Source organism: Notolepis coatsorum (genome assembly GCF_963971535.1).
Source record: "Notolepis coatsorum genome assembly, chromosome: 7".
NCBI lineage: Eukaryota > Metazoa > Chordata > Actinopteri > Aulopiformes > Paralepididae > Notolepis > Notolepis coatsorum.
The window spans coordinates 35,112,473-35,134,894 of NC_140171.1; the positions used below are offsets into that span (position 1 = coordinate 35,112,473).

The following is a 22,422-nucleotide window of genomic DNA, read 5'->3' on the forward strand; positions in this document are numbered from 1 at the left end:
ACCTCCCCTCCAAACCTCCCTCGTGCTGCTCTGACGCCCAAACGTCCCCAAGGGGATCAATAAAGGAATATCTTATCTTATTATCTGATCTTACCACACAAGTATGACAGCACCTTCCACAAATAGACTGTAACCCCCTTTTGAAGGTCTTGTGAGTTGCTTTCTTCTTCTTCTTCTTCTGCTTCTTCTGCTTCTTCTGCTTCTTCTTCTTCTTCTTCTTCTTCTTCTTCTTCTTCTTCTTCTTCTTCTTCTTCTTCTTCTTCTTCTTCTTCTTCTTCTTCTTCTTCTTCTTCTTCTTCTTCTTCTTCTTCTTCTTCTTCTTCTTCTTCTTCTTCTTCTTCTTCTTCTTCTTCTTCTTCTTCTTCTTCTTCTTCTATCAAATGGAATTTCTCTATTTTTTTCATGCCTTACCTCTGTAGCACACTGACAAACTCTGCTTTTAGGTGTGTGTGTGTGTGTGTGTGTGTGTGTGTGTGTGTGTATGTGTGCGTTGCCATTGTTAATTTGGGCACAATTGTATCAGAATAACCCACAATGTACAAGTCCACTGATAATATTTGTGTCCTTTAAACATTGTCTTTATGTGGACATAAATTAAGATTCTAAATGTGTGTGTGTGTGTGTGTGTGTGTGTGTGTGTGTGTGTGTGTGTGTGTGTGTGTGTGTGTGTGTGTGTGTGTGTGTGTGTGTGTGTGTGTGTGTGTGTGTGTGTGTGTGTGTGTGTGTGTGTGTGTGTGTGTGTGTGTGTGTGTGTGTGTGTGTGTGTGTGTGTGTGTGTGTGTGTGTGTGTGTGTGTGTGTGTGTGTGTGTGTGTGTGTGTGTGTGTGTGTGTGTGTGTGTGTGTGTGTGTGTGTGTGTGTGTGTGTGTGTGTGTGTGTGTGTGTGTGTGTGTGTGTGTGTCTCTCTCTCTCTCTCTCTCACCGTAGTCTGCAGGCCAGTGTTGGGGATATTGCAACGGACCGCTACGTCCTGGCTGTGTTTGACGGAGTAGAGAGGCACCTCCTGATAGTGACAGTCCAGAATAGACCTCTCTCGGCCGGTGCACTGGACGCTGGTGATGTGGATGGGACCGGTGCCTACAGGGAGGAGGGGACGAAGGGTGTGATTCACGCGGGTGGATGAATGAAGAACGGAGTCCACGCTCCGCTGACATGCTGGAATGTTTCCTTGAGCCGGTTATTTTCACATTTTGATCCACAAAGATCTCAGTCACACAACCAGTAGATGGAAACGATGACCCGGTTGTGAAAACAAACAGAGTGTGCAAGACTATATTCTTTATTTATTCTCATGTATTCCTCTGTCCTGCAGCTGCTAATAACTGATGAGTCACGCGCACGTGAATAATTGCAGGTTTGGGGTCAGTTCACCAATTCAGGAAGTGGATTTTCTTGAAACTTTCAATATTGAATAGCTTCTGGAATAAGAAGGTAGTGCTATATCCATGCCCATTAACAAATAATTGACAATGACTGATCTATTGTTATTCCTGTGTGGAATATTAGCTGTGGGCAGTGGTTCTGTGTGACACCTAGTGAGCTATACATATGGGGACACCACAGAGCCTGGAGCCGGTTCTTTGAACTTTGATCAATCAAGTTGACAATAAGAGGTGGCTATGCTATTGTACTGCAGGGTTAGAAGGAGTTTAGGAAATTAGTTAAGTAAAATACTTTGTGCGTTGCAAAACATATTGTAAGTAGTGAATATGAAATAGTTATTTTGCTACACTACCCTAGTTTTCTTTACCTTATAATATTTAAATTGTACCTATTATGTCCTTGTTTAATTATTGGTGCTTATTTTCAGTTTTATTATTGTTTGTTTATTAGGTGAGATACCTTTATAACCCTCTAGGCGTTTTTATTTGTTTCATTTGTTGCTTTGATATTTTTTGATTTTGATATTGTACAAATACAAAAAAATATATAATAATAAAGAAAAAAATATATATGTTCTATTATTACCTGTGAGAACCTGTGTAAACAGAAATGTGTTTGTATTTCTTTCCCTGTGGAACAATTAGGCTAATAATATGTGTGCCTGCCCTTTGTCTGTGCCAGGTTTTACATCTGACAAAGAGAGAGAGTATGAAGGTTGTGTATTCCATCATTTTAAACAATTATCTCTATTTTAAGTTCACACTGGCAGTATAATGGAAGCCATTCTGGTCTCAACACTCACCTTGCACGTATTCTTCCTGTGCCTGGGGGGACGAGTTTGGGAGTGTGTGAGACGTGTGTTAGACGTGTGTTAGACGTGTGTGAGACGTGTGTTAGGCGTGTGTTAGACGTGTGTGAGACGTGGTGTGTGAGACGTGGTGTGTTAGACGTGTGTTAGACGTGTGTGTGACGTGGTGTGTTAGACGTGTGTTAGACGTGTGTTAGATGCATGTGAGACGTGTGTTAGACGCGTCTTAGACGTGTGTGAGACGTGTGTTAGACGTGTGTGAGACGTGTGTTAGACGCGTCTTAGACGTGTGTTAGACGTGTCTGAGACGCGTGTTAGACGTGTGAGAGACGTGTGTTAGACGTGTGTTAGACGCGTGTGAGACGCGTCTTAGACGTGTGTGAGACGTGTGTTAGACGTGTGTGAGACGTGTGTTAGACGTGTGTTAGACGTGTGTTAGACGTGTGTAAGACGTGTGTTAGACGTGTGTTAGACGTGTGTGAGACGTGTGTTAGACGCGTGTTAGACGTGGTGTGTTAGACGTGTGTTAGACGTGTGTAAGACGTGTGTTAGACGTGTGTTAGACGTGTGTGAGATGTGTGTTAGACGTGTGTTAGACGTGGTGTGTGAGACGTGTGTGAGACGTGTGTGAGACATGTGTGTTAGACGTGTATTAGACGTGTGTTAGACGTGTGTTAGACGTGGTGTGTTAGACGTGTGTTAGACGTGTGTGAGACGTGTGTTAGACGTGTTGTTAGACGTGTGTTAGACGTGTGTGAGACGTGTGTTGGGAGTGTGTTAGACGTGTGTGAGGAGTGTGTGAGACATGTGTGGAGTGTGTGAGATGCGTGTGGAGTGTGTGGAGTGTGTGAGACGCGTGTGGAGTGTGTGGAGTGTGTGAGACGTGTGTGGAGTGTGTGGAGTGTGTGGAGTGTGTGAGACGTGTGTGGAGTGTGTGGAGTGTGTGAGACGTGTGTGGAGTGTGTGGAGTGTGTGGAGTGTGTGAGACGTGTGTGGAGTGTGAGACGTGTGTGGAGTGTGTGGAGTGTGTGGAGTGTGTGAGACGTGTGTGGAGTGTGTGGAGTGTGTGAGACGCGTGTGGAGTGTGTGGAGTGTGTGAGACGTGTGTGGAGTGTGTGGAGTGTGTGAGACGCGTGTGGAGTGTGTGGAGTGTGTGAGACGTGTGTGGAGTGTGTGGAGTGTGTGAGACGTGTGTGGAGTGTGTGAGACGTGTGTGGAGTGTGTGAGACGTGTGTGGAGTGTGTGGAGTGTGTGGAGTGTGTGAGACGTGTGTGGAGTGTGTGAGACGCGTGTGGAGAGTTGAATGAGATCAGCCATCTCCTTGTTTATGACAATTTACATAATTTAAACAGGTTATTACCTCGGATGTCTGAATCACCGGCAATCTGTTGTTTTGTTAACTAGCTAACGTTTGATATATTGGGTGATGTATATTTCCTCAGATAGCTTAAATAGCAGAGGATAAAACACTGGTATTCTGACGTAATGACCCTTCCTTCTTTTATAGTTTCCTTGGATCTGGTCAAATAAACAGTTCTCACTTCCTGAGGGAACCTGGGTTGATGGTGTCTTTCTTCGGTCTTGAGTCACTAAACTTCCATGAGGGCACTTTACCTTCCACTATAGTAGAGTGTATGATGATTAGATATCCACCACATTTTAAATTTAACGAATCATGGCTATATGCTATTAAAGCTCCACCACAGTCACACGTCATGCAACTACATGCAATCACTGCCCTCGCCCAGTTTTGAGCGAATACTCCATCTCTGTACAGGCATGTCACCAGAGTAGTCAGCCAAGAGGCAGAATGCTCCGTGGTGATGTACTCATAAGCTAGGGGACTAATGCTATGAAGTTAAATGCACATATTTGATGCAAAGCACACACACACACACACACACACACACACACACACACACACACACACACACACACACACACACACACACACACACACAACAAGACAAACGTCTTTCTCTGGTCTGCATCCAATTATCCAATGCAATTGTGTGTATTGACTGAGCCATACTGTATTGTACCCATTCTGCAATCTGTTAAATAAAGTTTTCATTCATTCATTCATTCAGCAATATCTTGCTAACTGTTTGGCTCTTCTCTTCGGAAGACCGGCCATCTGAAGGCCTCTAACATCCAACTTATGAACATGACCCAGGCTTCCAAATATAAAGACTAAAAGTTTACAGTTGTAGCCCAGTTGTGATATGGTATGCTCTAACAGTTGATACTTCAACATTTTGGTTGTAAAGGCTTCTTCTAGACTGTAGTCAAACGTACAGCCAACTTCTAGGATGAGAACCTCTCTGTTATTCTCATTAACAACAACAACATCAGGGGTGTTTGCTGAAATATCAGAGAAAAGTAAATTGTCACTACACAGATTGAACATATATGGCTTCACACTGGTGTGCTTATACAGCTTATGTTGCAGGTGACCCGAGTGTGGAACTGACACGTCTGCAATCAGATCCACGATCCTATCATGCCTACAAATGTAGAGCCCTTTGTATGCATGACAGCCATCGAGTATGTGAGACATGGTTTCTGTTGTCTGTTCGTGACCATGGTATATGCACACACATACACACACGCGCACGCGCGCATGCACGCACGCACGCACGCACCCACGCACGCCCGCCCGCCCACACACACACGAGCACACTGCACCAGCACACTGCCAGCTGCCAATGCCCACCCAGTGGCTATAGGGGCCCTGGCATCCATGATACCCAGTTGAGCATAGAGTGGGATTAAAAGCCCAGACCTGACCAGACCCTGTGATGTGGCACAGCAGATATGTAGCAGACCTTCTGTCTAAATTATACTACACGCCAGGCTCACGTTTTATACACCCAAATAGAAGCCTCAGATGTGCATGTGTGTGTGCGTGTTTATTTGTGGATGTGTTGTGGATTTGTTGTGTGTGTGTGTGTGTGTGTGTGTGTGTGTGTGTGTTCGCTCGCATGCGTAGGTGTGTGAGTGCCCTCAAGCTCAGGCCCTATAATTTGGGCACAAATAGCTAATGATGTCATCAAGGCGCGCCATAGCGACGTGTCAAAGTGGCTGGCAGCAGTCACTGCCCATCTCCTCTGACTGCGCTCCCCGTCGGCTCTCGTGTTCACAGCCGTGATCCACATCCTCCTCACGAATGGTGCCCCCAGTGCCAGTAAAGCTATACTAAGGTCCCTTGAGATAATATGAAAAGTTAAAATAGCCTCTCTTTAATCACGTTCTTTATTTAGACATAATAGCAGCATTGCACCTTCCTTTATAGAGCCCGAATAAGTAACGGTAATAGTTTCCATGAACTGAGTTAATTTGTTAAGAGGAGGAGAAAGAGGAGGGGGAATGCGACCAGCGGGTCGGGGACATACTGGGTGCCCACTGGGGCAGAGAGATAATGAGGGGAAACGAGTGTGGTTCTGGTTCTGCAGGCTGCTGCTGAGAAGAGTAAAATAGCAGGGATAAATAACTGTGAAAGTAGGGTCCATTACAGAGAAAACCATCTATTATTATTATAATAATAATTATTATTATTATTGGACAGCTTAACAGACCCCATGCTCACGCCCTATACCACTGAAATTATCATCAGGTCAGGTTTTAAACTGTGAGTATCAAACAGGAAGAAAGACTGTCGGGTTTAATACTGTGTGGGTATCAAACAGGAAGAAAGACTGTCGGGTTTAATACTGTGTGGGTATCAAACAGGAAGAAAGACTGTCAGGTTTAATCCTGTGTGGGTATCAAACAGGAAGAAAGACTGTCAGGTTTAATACTACAGTATGTGGGTATCAAACAGGAAGAAAGACTGTCAGGTTAAATAATGTGTGGGTATCAAACAGGAAGAAAGACTGTCAGGTTTAATACTGTGTGGGTATCAAACAGGAAGAAAGACTGTCGGGTTTAATACTGTGTGGGTATCAAATAGGAAGAAAGACTGTCAGGTTTAATACTACAGTATGTGGGTATCAAACAGGAAGAAAGACTGTCAGGTTAAATAATGTGTGGGTATCAAACAGGAAGAAAGACTGTCAGGTTTAATACTGTGTGGGTATCAAACAGGAAGAAAGACTGTCGGGTTTAATACTGTGTGGGTATCAAATAGGAAGAAAGACTGTCAGGTTTAATACTACAGTATGTGGGTATCAAACAGGAAGAAAGACTGTCAGGTTAAATAATGTGTGGGTATCAAACAGGAAGAACGACCGTCAGGTTTAATACTATGTGGGTATCAAACAGGAAGAAAGACTGTCAGGTTTAATACTATGTGGGTATCAAACAGGAAGAAAGACTGCCAGGTTTAATCCTGTGTGGGTATCAAACAGGAAGAAAGACTGTCAGGTTTAATACTATGTGGGTATCAAACAGGAAGAAAGACTGCCAGGTTTAATCCTGTGTGGGTATCAAACAGGAAGAAAGACTGCCAGGTTTAATCCTGTGTGGGTATCAAACAGGAAGAAAGACTGCCAGGTTTAATACTGTGTGGGTATCAAACAGGGGAGAAAGACTGTCAGGTTTAATACTGTGTGGGTATCAAACAGGAAGAAAGACTGCCAGGTTTAATCCTGTGTGGGTATCAAACAGGGGAGAAAGACTGTCAGGTTTAATAATGTGTGGGTATCAAACAGGAAGAAAGACTGTCAGGTTTTACTTTTAAACTGTGTGAGTATCAAACAGGGAACAATATTTGTATTTTACATCTTTTGGGCTGCAATCCTTGTATGAAAGGTGCTATACAAATCAAGTTTATTATTTATTATTATTATTATTATTATTATTATTATTATTATTATTATTATTATTATTATTATTATTATTATTATTATTATTATTATTATTATTATTATTATTATTATTATTATTATTATTATTATTATTATTATTATTATTATTATTATTATTATTATTATTATTATTATTATTATTATTATTATTATTATTATTATTATTATTATTATTATTATTATTATTATTATTATTATTATTATTATTATTATTATTATTATAATTATTATTATTATAATAATTATAATAATAATAATAATAATAATAATAATTATTATTATTATTATTATTATTATTATTATTATTATTATTATTATTATTATTATTATTATTATTATTATTATTATTATTATTATTATTATTATTATTATTATTATTATTATTATTATTATTATTATTATTATTATTATTATTATTATTATTATTATTATTATTATTATTATTATTATTATTATTATTATTATTATTATTATTATTATTATTATTATTATTATTATTATTCTTATTATTATTATTATTATTATTATTATGGATGGGCATCCCGGTTTCAACGCTTCATTCGCGTTTCACACACGGTGGGTTTATTTTGACACGGATCGGCGTTGTTTAGCCCCAGCAGCGCAGTTTACATATGGTATAATTGGTCATGGGTAGGGTTCCACTACAATCAGCTTCTCAGGGAGGAGCGGAGGCCAGGCTGTAAACAGTTTTCGCTGGGTTTATTTGCCCACTTCGGACCGGTTCTTGGCGTACCGTGTTGCTCTGTTTAGGAACAGACGTTTAGTCTGAGGCTATGTTTAGTCTGAGGGAAGCGCTGACCCAGACTGATCTCAAACCCAGGGAGCGTGCTGAACTCCGGCAGTGGTCCAAAGTCAGTCCTCCAGTCCTACCCGTCAACAAACATCTGATTATACTGTACAGTAGTTCAGCGGCCAGATTCCTTTTTTTATTAATCGTATCCTATCACAGGGCGAGGGAAGATGGAAGGGCCCAATGGCAGTTTTGTGAGAACTATACTGCCATGGGTATATATACTGTATACCTTGTCTGACTGACAGGAGGTTTGATTTGGGAACAGTCATTTCTACCTGGAGCTAGCAGACGTCAGTTCTGATTTTCTTTCCTCTAATCCCTTTGCCACACTCACAGTTTGTTCCTCACATGATCCACCATCAGTCCTCTGACTGTGTTGTGGAACAGCAAACAAACATTGTCTAACACAAGGTGATGCCCGTCAGTCCCTATTGGTTTAAGCTATGGCTCTGAACGATTGTGATTAGCTGAAGAGACACAAACACTGGATGTTTTTGGTTGTTTCTTTCCCCTGCCTTTCTTTCTCCCTGACAAGTAGCTCATGCCAGACCTTTCTGCCGATGCTGTGGTACACAGCAGTAACACAGAGTGCAACCACGTGTGGAGAGAGCTGTGACCATGCGAGACTAGTAGTAACACTAGCGACACACACACACACACACCCGTTGCCTCTAATCATGGCCCAGAAATGCCCTGGTCATGCTGACTGAGATTCTAAGGACCATGACCTGCCAATGTGTGTGTGTGTGTGTGTGTGTGTGTGTGTGTGTGTGTGTGTGTGTGTGTGTGTGTGTATGTGTGTGTGTGTGTATGTGCGTGTGTATGTGCGTGTGTGTGTGTATGTGCGTGTGTGTGTGTGTGTATGTGCGTGTGCACGTGCATGCGCCTGTCATCCCATCTCACCCTGCCCCAGATGGGCCCTCCTGAGGGCCTCCTTGGCTGATCCGAAGCCCAGCTCTCTGCAGACAACACTGGCTGCTGGGAGGTCCCACAGGTGGTCGCTCACCGAGCCCCACTTCCCCTCTCTCAGCACCTCCACGCGGCCCTCTCCCAGCCGTGGTCCGGACTTCAGACGTGCCACTGGCTGGATGGGGGGGGGGGGGGGGGGGAGATAGATAGAAAAGATTAAGGAAAGCTCCATAATACAGTAGCTATCGATCTTTTCTATAGACCCTCTGGTGGGTTGTGGAATAATAGTTCAATTAGAAATTCAATTGGAAATGGTGAGAGGAGTAGGCTATTATTGGATTATTGGATTATTGGAATCCCTCCCACCCCCTCTACGACGAGTCAAGATGAGAAGCACGTTCAGTTACAGACTCATACCCCCCTGACACTCAACTAACCGCCTCGGCCAGTCCTTCATACCAGTGGCCATCAGGCTCCACAACAGTTGGCAGGGACTGCTGCCAGACATCCAACTACAACTACTAGGGACCTAAAAAGGACAATAACACTACCTTATGCATACTGCATCTTATGTGAATACTGTATATTTCAGTTAGTTAGTTAGTTAATTATATTGATTTGTTATATTGTTTACACTGCTTGTTTTTACTACATGTACCCCCCCCCCCCATGCTGCTATGATGCCTGAATTTCAATAAAGGAATATCTTATCTTATTGTTGTTGTTGGCAATAGTTTTCGGTAAAATGTTTAACTAACTATGACTCCTCCTCTCAATGAATCCTTTCAGGTGTACGTTTTTGGGATCGATCTCTCTCTCTCTCTCTCTCTCTCTCTCTCTCTCTCTCTCTCTCTCTCTCTCTCTCTCTCTCTCTCTCTCTCTCTCTCTCTCTCTCTCTCTCTCTCTAGAATTAAGCCTGTCTGCGAGATTGTACACATTCAGGTGTACACAGTAAATTTCGCAGAGTAAATTTTACTCAAACTGAGTACATTTTACTCAAACTGAGTAATATTTTACTCAGTTTGAGTAAAATGTAGTACTCAGTTTGAGTAAAATTTACTCTCCGAAATTTACTGTGTACACCTCAATGTTTTCTGCGCTGGTCTTGCGAGCTGCATTCCCTACAGGACAACAAGGCGTACGTTACTGCAGCACTAACCCTCACAGCGGGCGGGGCTGGGGCTCTGCCGGATCCTGTGAACTGGGATCCAGGGACACAGCGGATCACAGCGTTCATGCCCCCTGGACAGGGTACATCACTCCTGGGGAGGGCCAGTTGAGCCTGGCACTGGGCGAGCGAGGTCTCCACACCCTGACACTGTACCTTCTCGACCCAGTACGACTTCTTACTGGTCAGCGTCCTCAGTCTGATGGGGGGGGGGGCGAGATTCAACATAATCAAGATCACGACCATCATTGTCATCGTCTTCGTCATCATTATCATCAACAGTAATGTCGTCATCATCATCAACAGCAACAACAACAACAACAACAGCAACAACATAGAGTATACACAAACAATTTAATGATACTCAAAGATATCTCAAAGATTACCTTGCAGAGGGATCTGCTAGCTTGGAGTCCCACAGTTTCCTGAAATACACACAGAGAAGATCACACTTCAGACTTTCATTCCTACAGTATAAAGGTTATGACACACAGAGAATATCACACTATATTTCATTATATTACAGTCTTTCATTTCAACATTATAGAAGTTATAGAACAACTCAGTTGCCTATATCCCTCACACAATCTCTCTTGTGCTCTCAATCTCTCCAAAAGTAAATCAATCAATAAAACAATTAAAAACAACTGCAGACTTGGGTGAAATGGTCAGTCATTAAAGATTTAAACTGTCCAAAGGATACTAAAGTATTGAGTTGTAATGTATATTGCAAGATGTTCGAGGCCACAGAACCTAATAGCATATTTCCCAAGTTCAGAATAAAAGGGGTTTGAAGCATTTGCCAATCCTTGGAGCGAGTATGATAAGATCCAGAGGTCCAGTCCACTAATGAAGTGATATAAAGGAGAAGATCTCCAACAATGGCTTTATATAGAAATATATGCCAGAGCTTAATCATGTCTCTCTGCCAGAGAGGACCACCCAAACTTATTGTACAGGATACAATAGTGAGTACTCTAACTATCACAGGGTTGAGTGATATACAGAATCTAAGGGCTTAAGAACGGAAGCAGTAGCATGTCTATAAATCACATCTCCATAATCTATGACAGATAAATGGAAGGGAAGAGTCTAGCCAGAGTCTGAGATGTCCTGTATGAGACAAATTCCAGGGCTGAGACATCCACGTTGGTGAGATCTTAGGATATATACGTTGGGATAGCCAATTATGTGAAAGTTACATTCAATGTGTATAGTTGTGGGTAAGTCGGTAAAGCCTACGTGTTCTAGTCGGGCACTTTTATTTGTCTTCCAAGAGATCCGTCCATCCGTCTCTCTTGCCCACATGTATATATATACTGTATAAATGCAATCATACTTTCAAACATCTCATATTGCTTACCGAACCGGGACTATATAAACCGTGCATACAAGATGTGTGGAAATTTACCATATCGTTCACAACACTGTCATTCACTCGAAAGGGCTAGTGCTTTAAATGCTGATAATTATATTATCAAATTCAATATCATCTTTACACCATCCCTCACAAGTACTCTTCTGCCCAGGTTCTCAACCACAAGCCATCACAAACTGTGAAACTCCTCTGCCAAGATAATAATTACCGATACTGATCTTTCTTTTACAGTGGTACAGTAAACTGGGATAATATTCCCCTAAATGTATGCTGTATTTCATCTTTTGTTGGCTTTAATAACTCTTAGCATGCAACGGCCCACATGTGGGCCCTCTTGACGACGATTTGCCCATCGGCACTTTGGCGACCTCTGGCGGCTCGGGTGTGCATATTTTTTAATACAATATCGAATTAAAGCCCTATTTGTTGCCTGTCGATAGCCGTTTCAGGCGACAAAATCCGAAGTAGACGGCAGACTTAAAATGTTTTCAAATACCATTCCCGACTCTCGAGCCTCTACCTCCGTCAATCATTTGGCGATCTTGAAGATTATTGGACAGCGTTGTAAACAATGAGTAGGGCTTTCCAATGGTACCTCATGTGGGAATGAGTGAATCAGGGATCTAGGTAAAAGGTCACGAGCCAAAACAGGAAGAGAATTCTCCGTCGAATGCATTGAAGTCTATGAGAAAATCATTTTCTGAGCTCTCTCACTTTTTACCAAAACCGCTTCTAATCACTCATTTCTGAACGGATTCTTATGAAATCTGGACATGTACTACACAAGACAAAAAGTCAACCAACAAATTCGATTCTTGTACCGGATCTCCTCTCTGGTAAACAAGAATACCCTGAAGACTCTGGCAGGAGCACTCATTCAAGGGTACTACGACTATGCTTGCACCTCATGGTACCAAAGCACCTCAATGGCACTAAAAACCAAATTACAAACATCTCAAAACAAACTAGTCAGACTACTGCTTGACCTGACTCCTAGAACCCACCTCACCCCTGCCCACTTTGACAACCTAGGATGGCTTAGAGTAGACGACAGAGTACAGCAACTTGCAATGGGCCTGGTCTACAAGATACACTACACGACCAAGGTACCCATGTACATGTCAAAATACTTCCCAAAGGTCAGTGAATACCACGATCACAACACCAGAGGGAGCTCCACAAATCATGTTAAACCCAGATTCGGCTCAAACAAGGGACTAAACACGTTTCGCAATTATGCCACATCAATGTGGAACGCCCTACCCAAAGCTGTAAAGGAATGTGAATCACTACCCACTTTCAAAAACACTCTCAAAGAACACCTACGGGAGACTGCAATTTCGAAACTGGCCCCTACAAATGTCCTAACCCAGTTGTACAGTAAATGACCAAGTATGGCTTTGTCAGTATTCCAATGTACAGTGTACAGTGTCCCCCACCCACCCCCTACCCAACCCCCCCCCCCCACACCTCCAATGTACAGTTCCCCCGCCCCCACCCACCCAACCTCACCCCACCTACCCAACCTCCTCCAATGTACAGTTTCTACATCAAATGTATATACACTCATTTCTGGACACTTTTTGTATCACAAACAGTACTGTATTTGCAAATCTGGTATGTCATAAATGTATAGATGTAGCAGTACTGTCTATCTGTATGTCGTGTGTGTCATATATGTTATGATGAATTGAAAATGGGGGACCCTGATGTAAACAAGATGAAAGTCTTTCTCTGGTCTGCATCCCCTTAACAATTGTATGTATTGAGCTGTACTGTACTGTACCCATTCTGCAATCTGTTAATAAAGTTTTCAATCAATCAATCAATCAGACTTAAGGCTATGGACCCAGGGTGTTTTTTCAGCCATAGCAATTTGTGGAAATACTACTTCTGGACTACTAACTACTACAGAAAAACGTGAGTAACAAGTTTTTCTACAACTCAAGTTCAGACCTATGTTACTCTATTTCATTAGCACTAAAAGTGAATTTTCCTGTGCTATAAGTATACAGTATAGTATTTTGGTTTGCAAAAAAAGGATGCAGTCCTCAAAAACTAAAACTAAAATGGCCATTTTTGGGGGCGATTGTTACGGCTTTATAATAATCTCCTGTTGCAGGGCAGGTCTGCAGTCACTGATTTAGGTGATGAGGCTGCCACAGGACTAAGGCTGTGGTTACATTAGGGCCAAAACGATTCGTTTTCATTTAGCTTTTCAGAACGCTGCGTAATGGCAGGCAAGTTAGACGTTGTTTTGTCTCGTGAGCACAGAGTGATGTATATACATGTAGTACAATTCCAAAGCAATAGGTGGCGATGTAGTTCAAACATGAAGGCCATTTTCAACCAATCAGAAAGGTTGAACGCGTCACTACCAGGCCATGTGAGCGGATCGGCGCGGCCGAGAAATCCGCTCTTCGCTCTTTAAAGCTTGGTCCGCTCCGCTAATCGCTCATGTTGACCCCGCCCCCAAGTCGCTCTCCGCTCGCTCCCCGCTCACCTTGAATCGAGCGCTCCCCGCTCCCCGCGCCAGATCGCTCGGCAGATTTTTTTCTTCTTTGGAGCATGGTGTAAATTAGCTCAAACTACAACAGTCTACACCCCCTGGGCCCCTTAACAATTGTTTGTATTGAGCCGCATTGTAATTGTACCCATTCTGCAATGTTAAATAACGTTGTTTATCCATTCACTAGCTCTATTAAGCGATGATAGGCTAGCCGAGCCACAATGCTATGGTCGCTGCCATTAACGTTAGCATGTAACAACACAACAACAGTGGCGTCGATACTTTTTCTAACAGGAGTGAGTGACAAAGCCTGAACAGGATATCACAGGTTCACCCTTCTCATTGGTTGAAAATGGCCTTCATGTTTGTACATCGCCATCTGTTGCTTTGGCATTGTACTGCATGTATATATTACATCAACAGTGTTAAACCACTGTGAGCGGCCTGGAGTGGATTGGAGCGGAGGAGAACTCTCGCTCCGGACGTCGCGCCGACTCATTTTAAAACCCACTCCTCGCTCACGTCAAAACCGCCCGCTCCGCGCCCCGCGCCGCTCACGCGCCACGCCGCTCACATGGCGGGCCCCGTTCCCCGTACCTGGTTCAACTAAGTCGATCAAGATGTCATTATCCAGATTCAGTTAACCCGATGTTTGAAGCCGGGATTTTCCTGTTCCTCGAAGGTGGATTCAGTCTCGTTAACTCAAGCCAGACTTGAGACCCAGGATAAGTGCGCGTGCCCGCCTCAGCCGAGAAGGCAGCAAGTGTCGAGAGCAGAGATCCTGATTCTCTAGCGGCATTGATTGATTAATTGATTTAAAACTTTAGTAACATATTGCAGTACGGCTCAATCGCCTCGCCGACTAGTTAAATGCGTTATCTATAGGCTAATTTTAAGTCCCTCATTACCTCAATCAATCAGATTATATTTCTTTAAACTTGCCTGCTGGATTGAATAATCAAATGAGATCTTGCTAGCGAAAATAATTAGTTGAACTGTTATACATAGATGGGATAAATTCATTGTTTATACATTAATGAACGAGAGACCCGTGTTTAGAATATTCTTTATTTTGAATGAAGTTTTCTCTCTTTATCCTCATTCATTAATGTGACGTCAACGGCTCATTCAATTTCTCAAATCCGTCAAACAGCGCATCTCATCAGACATCTTAATCCCAGTTACAATTAAAATAACCACATAATGTGTACATCGCACCGAGCGAGCGCCACGGTATATATAACGTGCATTATTTAGGACAAAGTGAATTTAGTATCAGCATTTTGGGTCTATTTTACATTTCAAAAGCCCCCTCTGGAAGAATGGAGCACAAAAACGTAATTCAGAATGGTATAAAGCAGATCCTAGACTGTGGGAATAATTTCAGGAAACGCGCTGTCACTTTCTTTGCGGGGGCGTGGCTGTGCTTCATCCGGCTAACTTGAATTTAAACCCTGCTTTCGACCAGGCTCAAACTTTTGGATCTGTTGTCATGGTGATTTGGACAATCCAGGTACGGGGAGCCGGAAAGTCCGGCTTAAGTCAGACTTAACCGAAAGTTATCCGGCTAACTCAGTTATCCAGGTACGGGGAACGGGGCCAATCACTACACTTCCTGCTAAAAAACAACAAAGACACCATCTTTAAATACCTCGCATGAGCCATTTAGCAACATAGCATTTATTTTTCAGCAAGAAACAAAAGTGCAATATATAAAAACGGATACGTGTGTTCTGACTCATTTGTTGATGAAAACAAAACCAACATCAACACAATTTACCACCAAGAGAGGAGAGTTTAGTCTCACAAAAAGATTGCAGATTTTGTTAGCTTACGTGCTAACGTGATTGGGATATGCCATTATAACAGTATAGCATTGTGGCTATCGTACATTAACCTAGTAACGTTAATGCTAGTAGAATGAATGGATGAAAACGTTATTTAAGATTGCAGAATGGGTACAATACAATACGGCTCAATACAAACAATTGTTAAGGGGATGTAGACTGTTGTAGTTTGGACTGGGTTCCTTATAACAATAACTTGACAACACATGAGCTTAGTTTAGCCGCAGCTACAGGTAATCTGAGGAGGACGCAGCTGATATCCTGTATAGGTCCAGCCAGGGGAGAATTTGGCGTCGGTGTCTACTACTGTGCATGGGCGTTGGGCAAGAACGGCTCTGTATCAAGTCAAGTCAAGTCAAGTCAAGTCAAGAGTTTTATTTGTCACGGCATACGAGTATACAATGAAATGCGGGTGGTCTTGCCCGCAACGATGTGCATAATACAATAGTAATAACATATAATAGAATCCAATAGAACGACATTGTGAAATAAAACAAGTAAACAGAGTAGGGCATATCGGTATATGTACATAAGTTATCCGGCTCGCGCAAATTACATGGCACTGTTGTCGGCGAGTTTCCAAAACGAAAACACCCTTTCAGCGTTTCCGCTAGGAAAACACGTTTTCCTGCCAAAACGGCGTTTCCTTTTAACTTTGACATGCAAATGTAATCATTCGAAAATAAAACGTTGCTGTTTTCCCCCAGTGTAACCATGGCCTAAGAACCACAGGACCAAGCCACGGAACAAAGAGCCACAGGACTAAGAGCCACAGGACTAAGAACCACAGGACTAAGAGACACAGGACTAAGAGACACAGGACAAAGAGACTGTGGTATATTTTTGAAGGCTATTAGACAAATAACACCAGTTATTATGGCACATATTCATTTCTATAAGTAAGAACAAACAGCCCAGTAGTCTCACCCAGAACAAACCTCTGAACAGGCTAAACTGGTCAGCTTCCCTTCATCAGAGCCAATGCAACACACACACGAAACTAAAATGATTGAGTACTCATATACTGGTTGGACAAGATCACCCTCTACACAGAGCCAAAATGAGTGAATTACCATGTAAATGTCTAGGACGAAAGTCAGCCTTTGTTATCAAAGAAATGTATTGTAATTATGCTATGTGGACCAGTCGACTCTAGTACTAGGTACGGGGGTCGAGAAAATGTTTATATACCGAACTGTCTCGACATTAGAGCACACACGACAGGAGACGAGCCGTCTGTGTCACTGAGAGATTCTTTATATCCTGTGAACCGATTCTACCGTGACTGCTTTGCTGAATAAATCAACTGGAGAAATCTGAAAACCATTGCATTTCAACCTGTATCCAGCGTCTACTTTCTTGCCGAGAATTGGTCACTTGCCTTGTTGTTTACAAAGTCACAGACGATTTTGTAACATCAAGACCATTTTTATTTCAGTCCTCTTTTCATGCACATGTTGGTCCTAATGTTTTGCTATATGTGGACAGCTTGATGTCTGGTTTGGGACATACAGCATATTATGTGGAAAATGCCATAATTACGCATGAGGTGATGTGCATTAAACATAGCTTAACAGCCTTATTGATGGCTGCCAACTCCCATATGGAGTAGTCTGCCTGTCAGTGTGAAACTAAACTGGATCAGTTATCCTAAACTAGAGTTCAATTCTAAATGTAAACACCATGTAGATCCAAAATGAGTTCCTGTGGGCCACTGCACGCATACACACAGCACCAAAGAGTTCTATGATATCACACACTCTCTCTCACACTCTCACTCTCTCTCACACACACACACACACACACACACACACACACACACACACACACACACACACACACACACACACACACACACACACACACACACACACACACACACACACACACACACACACACACACACACACACACACACGAACTAAAACCTAAAACAGTGGAGTGGGAAAATTCAATAAAACCATGATTCACTAACCAGGCAGTCTGGGAACGTTGTGTCCCTCTGTGACACACACACAATACCCCCCCCCCCCCCTCCCCCTCTGTCCTATATACATACAGTACACACTCCCCCCTCCCCCTCTGTCCTATATACATATATTACAGTACACACTCTCTCTCTGTCTCCTACACACACGTGTGCGTGTTAAATATTTGGGATACTAAAATGGGAGACACATTCACACCAGGAGAGCCCCAGACTCCAGAGGATTCTATTATTTCCCCATGTTGTTGGGCCCATTCCCTGGTCCTGTACATCCGCCAAGAAAAGCCTGAAGCAAGGCGCCAATGAGTAGCAAACCTCAAACCATGCAACCCGACTAGGAGCATCTGTAGCAGACAAACCACACACACACACACACACACACACACACACACACACACACACACACACACACACACACACACACACACACACACACACACACACACACACACACACACACACACACACACACACACACACACACACACACACACACACACACACACACACACAGTCACACACACACACACACACACACACACACACACACACACACACACACGCTTGCGCACACACACACACAGATGCACACACATGTGTGAGTGCTATAGCCTACCGTATTATGTATGAGGGTGTGTGTATGTATTCTAGTGTTCAATGTATTTCTGAATGTGCTTGTGTGTGTGTGTGTGTGTGTGTGTGTGTGTGTGTGTGTGTGTGTGTGTGTGTGTGTGTGTGTGTGTGTGTGTGTGTGTGTGTGTGTGTGTGTGTGTGTGTGTGTGTGCGTGTGCGTGTGCACTTGCTGGAGTGTGAGATGTTTCATAACACTGTGGTAAGTTGAAATGAGAGAGGCAGACCATAAGGAGGGGGGGGGGGGGTGTTAGTGCATGTGTGGGGGAGGGATGGAGGAATGGGGAGAGAGAGACTGAGGAAGACACTGGAGACGGTATAGAGAGGGAGCGAGCACCCGTATAATTGCCTGAATCGCTTGGCAGCGGTGTCTGCTGTGTGGTCGAGTAGTAGCGTGTTGGTTCACAACACGCCAGACATGGAAATATGCACGTCGTCCATATCAACTGTCTCCGTGAAGAGAAGGCTCTTTAGAGCTCCCAGCTGTGTCACTCCGCGTTACGACAGTGATGCAACAGAACTCAGCTTCGGTGAACCGGGGCAACTTTTTACGAGCCCCCTGTGACTTCACAGGAAGAGAGGCGCGTGTTCTCCGGCGAGGGTTGGGAGCATAACGCACATTCACAGTCTACCCGTTGAGAGGTGATGTTATCGTATAAGCGATTGGTTTTTTTTTACGTCGCAGGGAATGGGGTGATGCTGGATCTAGAGGTCAAGGCCCTCTGGCCGGTGGTGTGTGTGTGTGGTTTTGAGGGGAGAGGGAGGAGACTCCATCCCAGCAACACCTATACCGCACCCTCTGGACCGCGGAGAAGACTCGCGGTGTTCGTGAAATCGCTCCTGTTCCTCGGCATCCTTGGCTTCAATGCTTTTGTTTTCTGCAACCTTAGAACACTGTGGCCACACTCTGCCTGAGTGATCCCTAACCCACACTGCAGACTGACCGTATGATCCCTAACCCACACTGAAGACTGACCGTATGATCCCTAACCCCCACTGAAGACTGACCGTATGATCCCTAACCCACACGGCAGACTGACCGTATGATTCCTAACCCACACTGCAGACTGACCGTTTGATCCCTAACCCACACTGAAGACTGACCGTATGATCCCTAACCCACACGGCAGAGACTGACCGTATGATTCCTAACCCCCACTGCAGACTGACCGTATGATCCCTAACCCCCACTGCAGACTGACCGTATGATCCCTAACCCACACTGAAGACTGACTGTATGATCCCTAACCCCCACTGAAGACTGACCGTATGATCCCTAACCCCCACTGCAGACTGACCGTATGATCCCTAACCCCCACTGAAGACTGACCGTATGATCCCTAACCCACACTGAAGACTGACCGTATGATCCCTAACCCCCACTGCAGACTGACCGTATGATCCCTAACCCCCACTGAAGACTGACCGTATGATCCCTAACCCCCACTGCAGACTGACCGTATGATCCCTAACCCCCACTGAAGACTGACCGTATGATCCCTAACCCACACGGCAGACTGACCGTATGATCCCTAACCCACACTGCAGACTGACCGTATGATCCCTAACCCACACGGCAGACTGACCGTATGATCCCTAACCCATACTGTGCAGACTGACCGTATGATCCCTAACCCATACTGTGCAGACTGACCGTATGATCCCTAACCCCCACTGCAGACTGACCGTATGATCCCTAACCCATACTGTGCAGACTGACCGTATGATCCCTAACCCCCACTGCAGACTGACCGTATGATCCCTAACCCCCACTGAAGACTGACCGTATGATCCCTAACCCACACTGAAGACTGACCGTATGATCCCTAACCCCCACTGCAGACTGACCGTATGATCCCTAACCCACACTGAAGACTGACCGTATGATCCCTAACCCACACTGCAGACTGACCGTATGATCCCTAACCCCCACTGAAGACTGACCGTATGATCCCTAACCCACACTGAAGACTGACCGTATGATCCCTAACCCACACGGCAGACTGACCGTATGATCCCTAACCCACACGGCAGACTGACCGTATGATCCCTAACCCACACTGCAGACTGACCGTATGATCCCTAACCCACACGGCAGACTGACCGTATGATCCCTAACCCCCACGGCAGACTGACCGTATGATCCCTAACCCACACGGCAGACTGACCGTATGATCCCTAACCCACACGGCAGACTGTAGGACGGAGTGGCAGGAAGCGAGATAGAACCAGTCATTATATGGAAACAGGGCTGCCTGCCTGGAAACGGACTGCTCACTCAGGAGATAGAAGGTTCCTGCACTGACACCACTAACAGTCCCTCAACGCCCCCATACAGTACACACACTGTTACTTTACCAGGATCCTATAGAATTATGTTAATGTTCTTTCCGTAGAGTGTGGCTTTCAGCTCAGTTGCCGCGAAGGAATTGAATACAGAGGCATAAAAAAGGGGGGGGGGCTCCTTTTTAAAACCAGAGCAATAATCAAGAAGGGAGGAAGGATGGGTGGGGTGGGTGGGTGGGTGAGTGGGTGGGTAGGGGTGGGGTGGGTATAGGCCTTTTATGAAATCAAGGAGTCTAAAGTTTACGTCACTGTCAGACTCAAAGCGACTGCAGATGCTGACGAAACAAAGGGATTGGAAAATGGCTTTAGCACTTGTCGTTCTTTTTAGGTCAAATGAAGTTGGGGAGTATTTAGTCATCTGTAAAAACACACAGTTTTAACGGGCACAGACAGAGGCAGTCACACCAAGAGCCATATGGTCGCAGAGCAAAGCGCTGATACAGCTAACGCGCATACGGCAGGTCCGGTCAGGGAAAATGCTAGATTGGAAAGCTTCTCCCTGGTTTTAGACCATAATTACAGTAGCTCTGGTGGACGGAGCCTCCTAGGGGGGATCAGGCACTGACGACTGCCAGGACAGGACAAGGCAGAGCAGGGTGGTTCGGTCGGACTAGGAGACGTGACCGGCGTCAGATACCCCACAGTCATACAGTAGAACACAGTAGACCCACAACAATGGGTCACGGGCCTGCGTCTGGCAGGTCCCCCCACATGAGAATAATACTAGTCTGTTTAACTGAGCCTGGGTCCCAGGATGAGATTAAATGTACCCGTGTGGGTCGTGACTTGTGAGCCCAAAAAAAAGAACCCACATTGTAGAGAGGTTAGGTCAGGGCTATTTCCTGCTGATTCTACCAAAGTTTTACTTACTGGATACACTCCCTGCACACTGAAACCAGCAGGTCTCAATGGGGAATATGACATAATCGTAAAATAAAATGTAAAAAAAAGTCAGGTCCCTGGATTTAAATACTTGGCTATTTCACTATTGTTCGGGTTGACTTTTACTTAAGTAAAGGAACTGTGTACTTCTTCCACCACTGGTGATTGGTTAATTATGTCAAGTACATCTGACAAAGGCTAAGCCCCCGGGTTACACTTGTGGTTTCAACGTGACATTTACCATCTGATCATCCGGCAGGTCTGAACCAGATTTTGGTCTCATTATAATAATAATAATTTAGGACCTGCTCAGAGGTCATCAATCGGCACACATGCGATGCATGCATGCGATTCGTCTCTGTGATTAACCCATCCCATCTTCCTTCCCCCCCAAGGGCAGCCGGGAGCAGACAGGCGTCAACGTGAGCCACGCCAGGGGACCAATCCAAGTGCTCCTGTCCGGACACCACAGCGTTAGCGATCTTGTTGTTGTGCATGTTTTTCCATTGGGTTTATCTTATCGGGGGGAAACCCTTGCGAGCACGGGGAGAACATGCAAACTCCACACAGAAAGGCCTGGGAGATACCCCACCTGGGTAACTGGAAACCCCCAAGCGGGAATCGAACCCTGGACCTTCTTGCTGTGAGGCGATAGTGTTTGACCACTACACCACCGTGCAACGAGACGGACAACCGCATCTCGATGGTGGTCAGGCTGACATTGTTATCAGAATTCTATATACCGACACAATCGAGTGGAGGTGGGACCAAGTAATTGTTTTGCAAGTCCCAAGTAAGTCTAAACTCTTTACACTCAAGTTCCGAGTCAAGTCCCAAGTCAAGACTAGTATTTCCCAAGTCAGGTACCAAGTCAAGACAGGCAAGTCTCAAGCACGTCACAAGTCTGAAACCTTGGGTTTCGAGTCCTAAACAAATCCTAATGCGTTCTTTGTA

General features: G+C 44.2%; 1 protein-coding gene across 1 annotated transcript in view; it reads right to left on the reverse strand.

Annotated features, from left to right (window-relative positions):
• The window catches only part of LOC311232000 (lysyl oxidase homolog 4-like), a 48,518-nt gene that overhangs the window by 12,264 nt on the left and 13,832 nt on the right, over positions 1–22,422 (reverse strand). Inside the window, exons 5-8 of the mRNA XM_084318656.1 lie at positions 10,276–10,314; positions 9,881–10,088; positions 8,716–8,896; positions 922–1,076 (exon numbers count right to left, since the gene is read on the reverse strand). Of these exons, the coding sequence (XP_084174782.1) occupies positions 922–1,076; positions 8,716–8,896; positions 9,881–10,088; positions 10,276–10,314 (583 nt within the window). The remainder of the gene's footprint in view (positions 1–921; positions 1,077–8,715; positions 8,897–9,880; positions 10,089–10,275; positions 10,315–22,422) is intronic.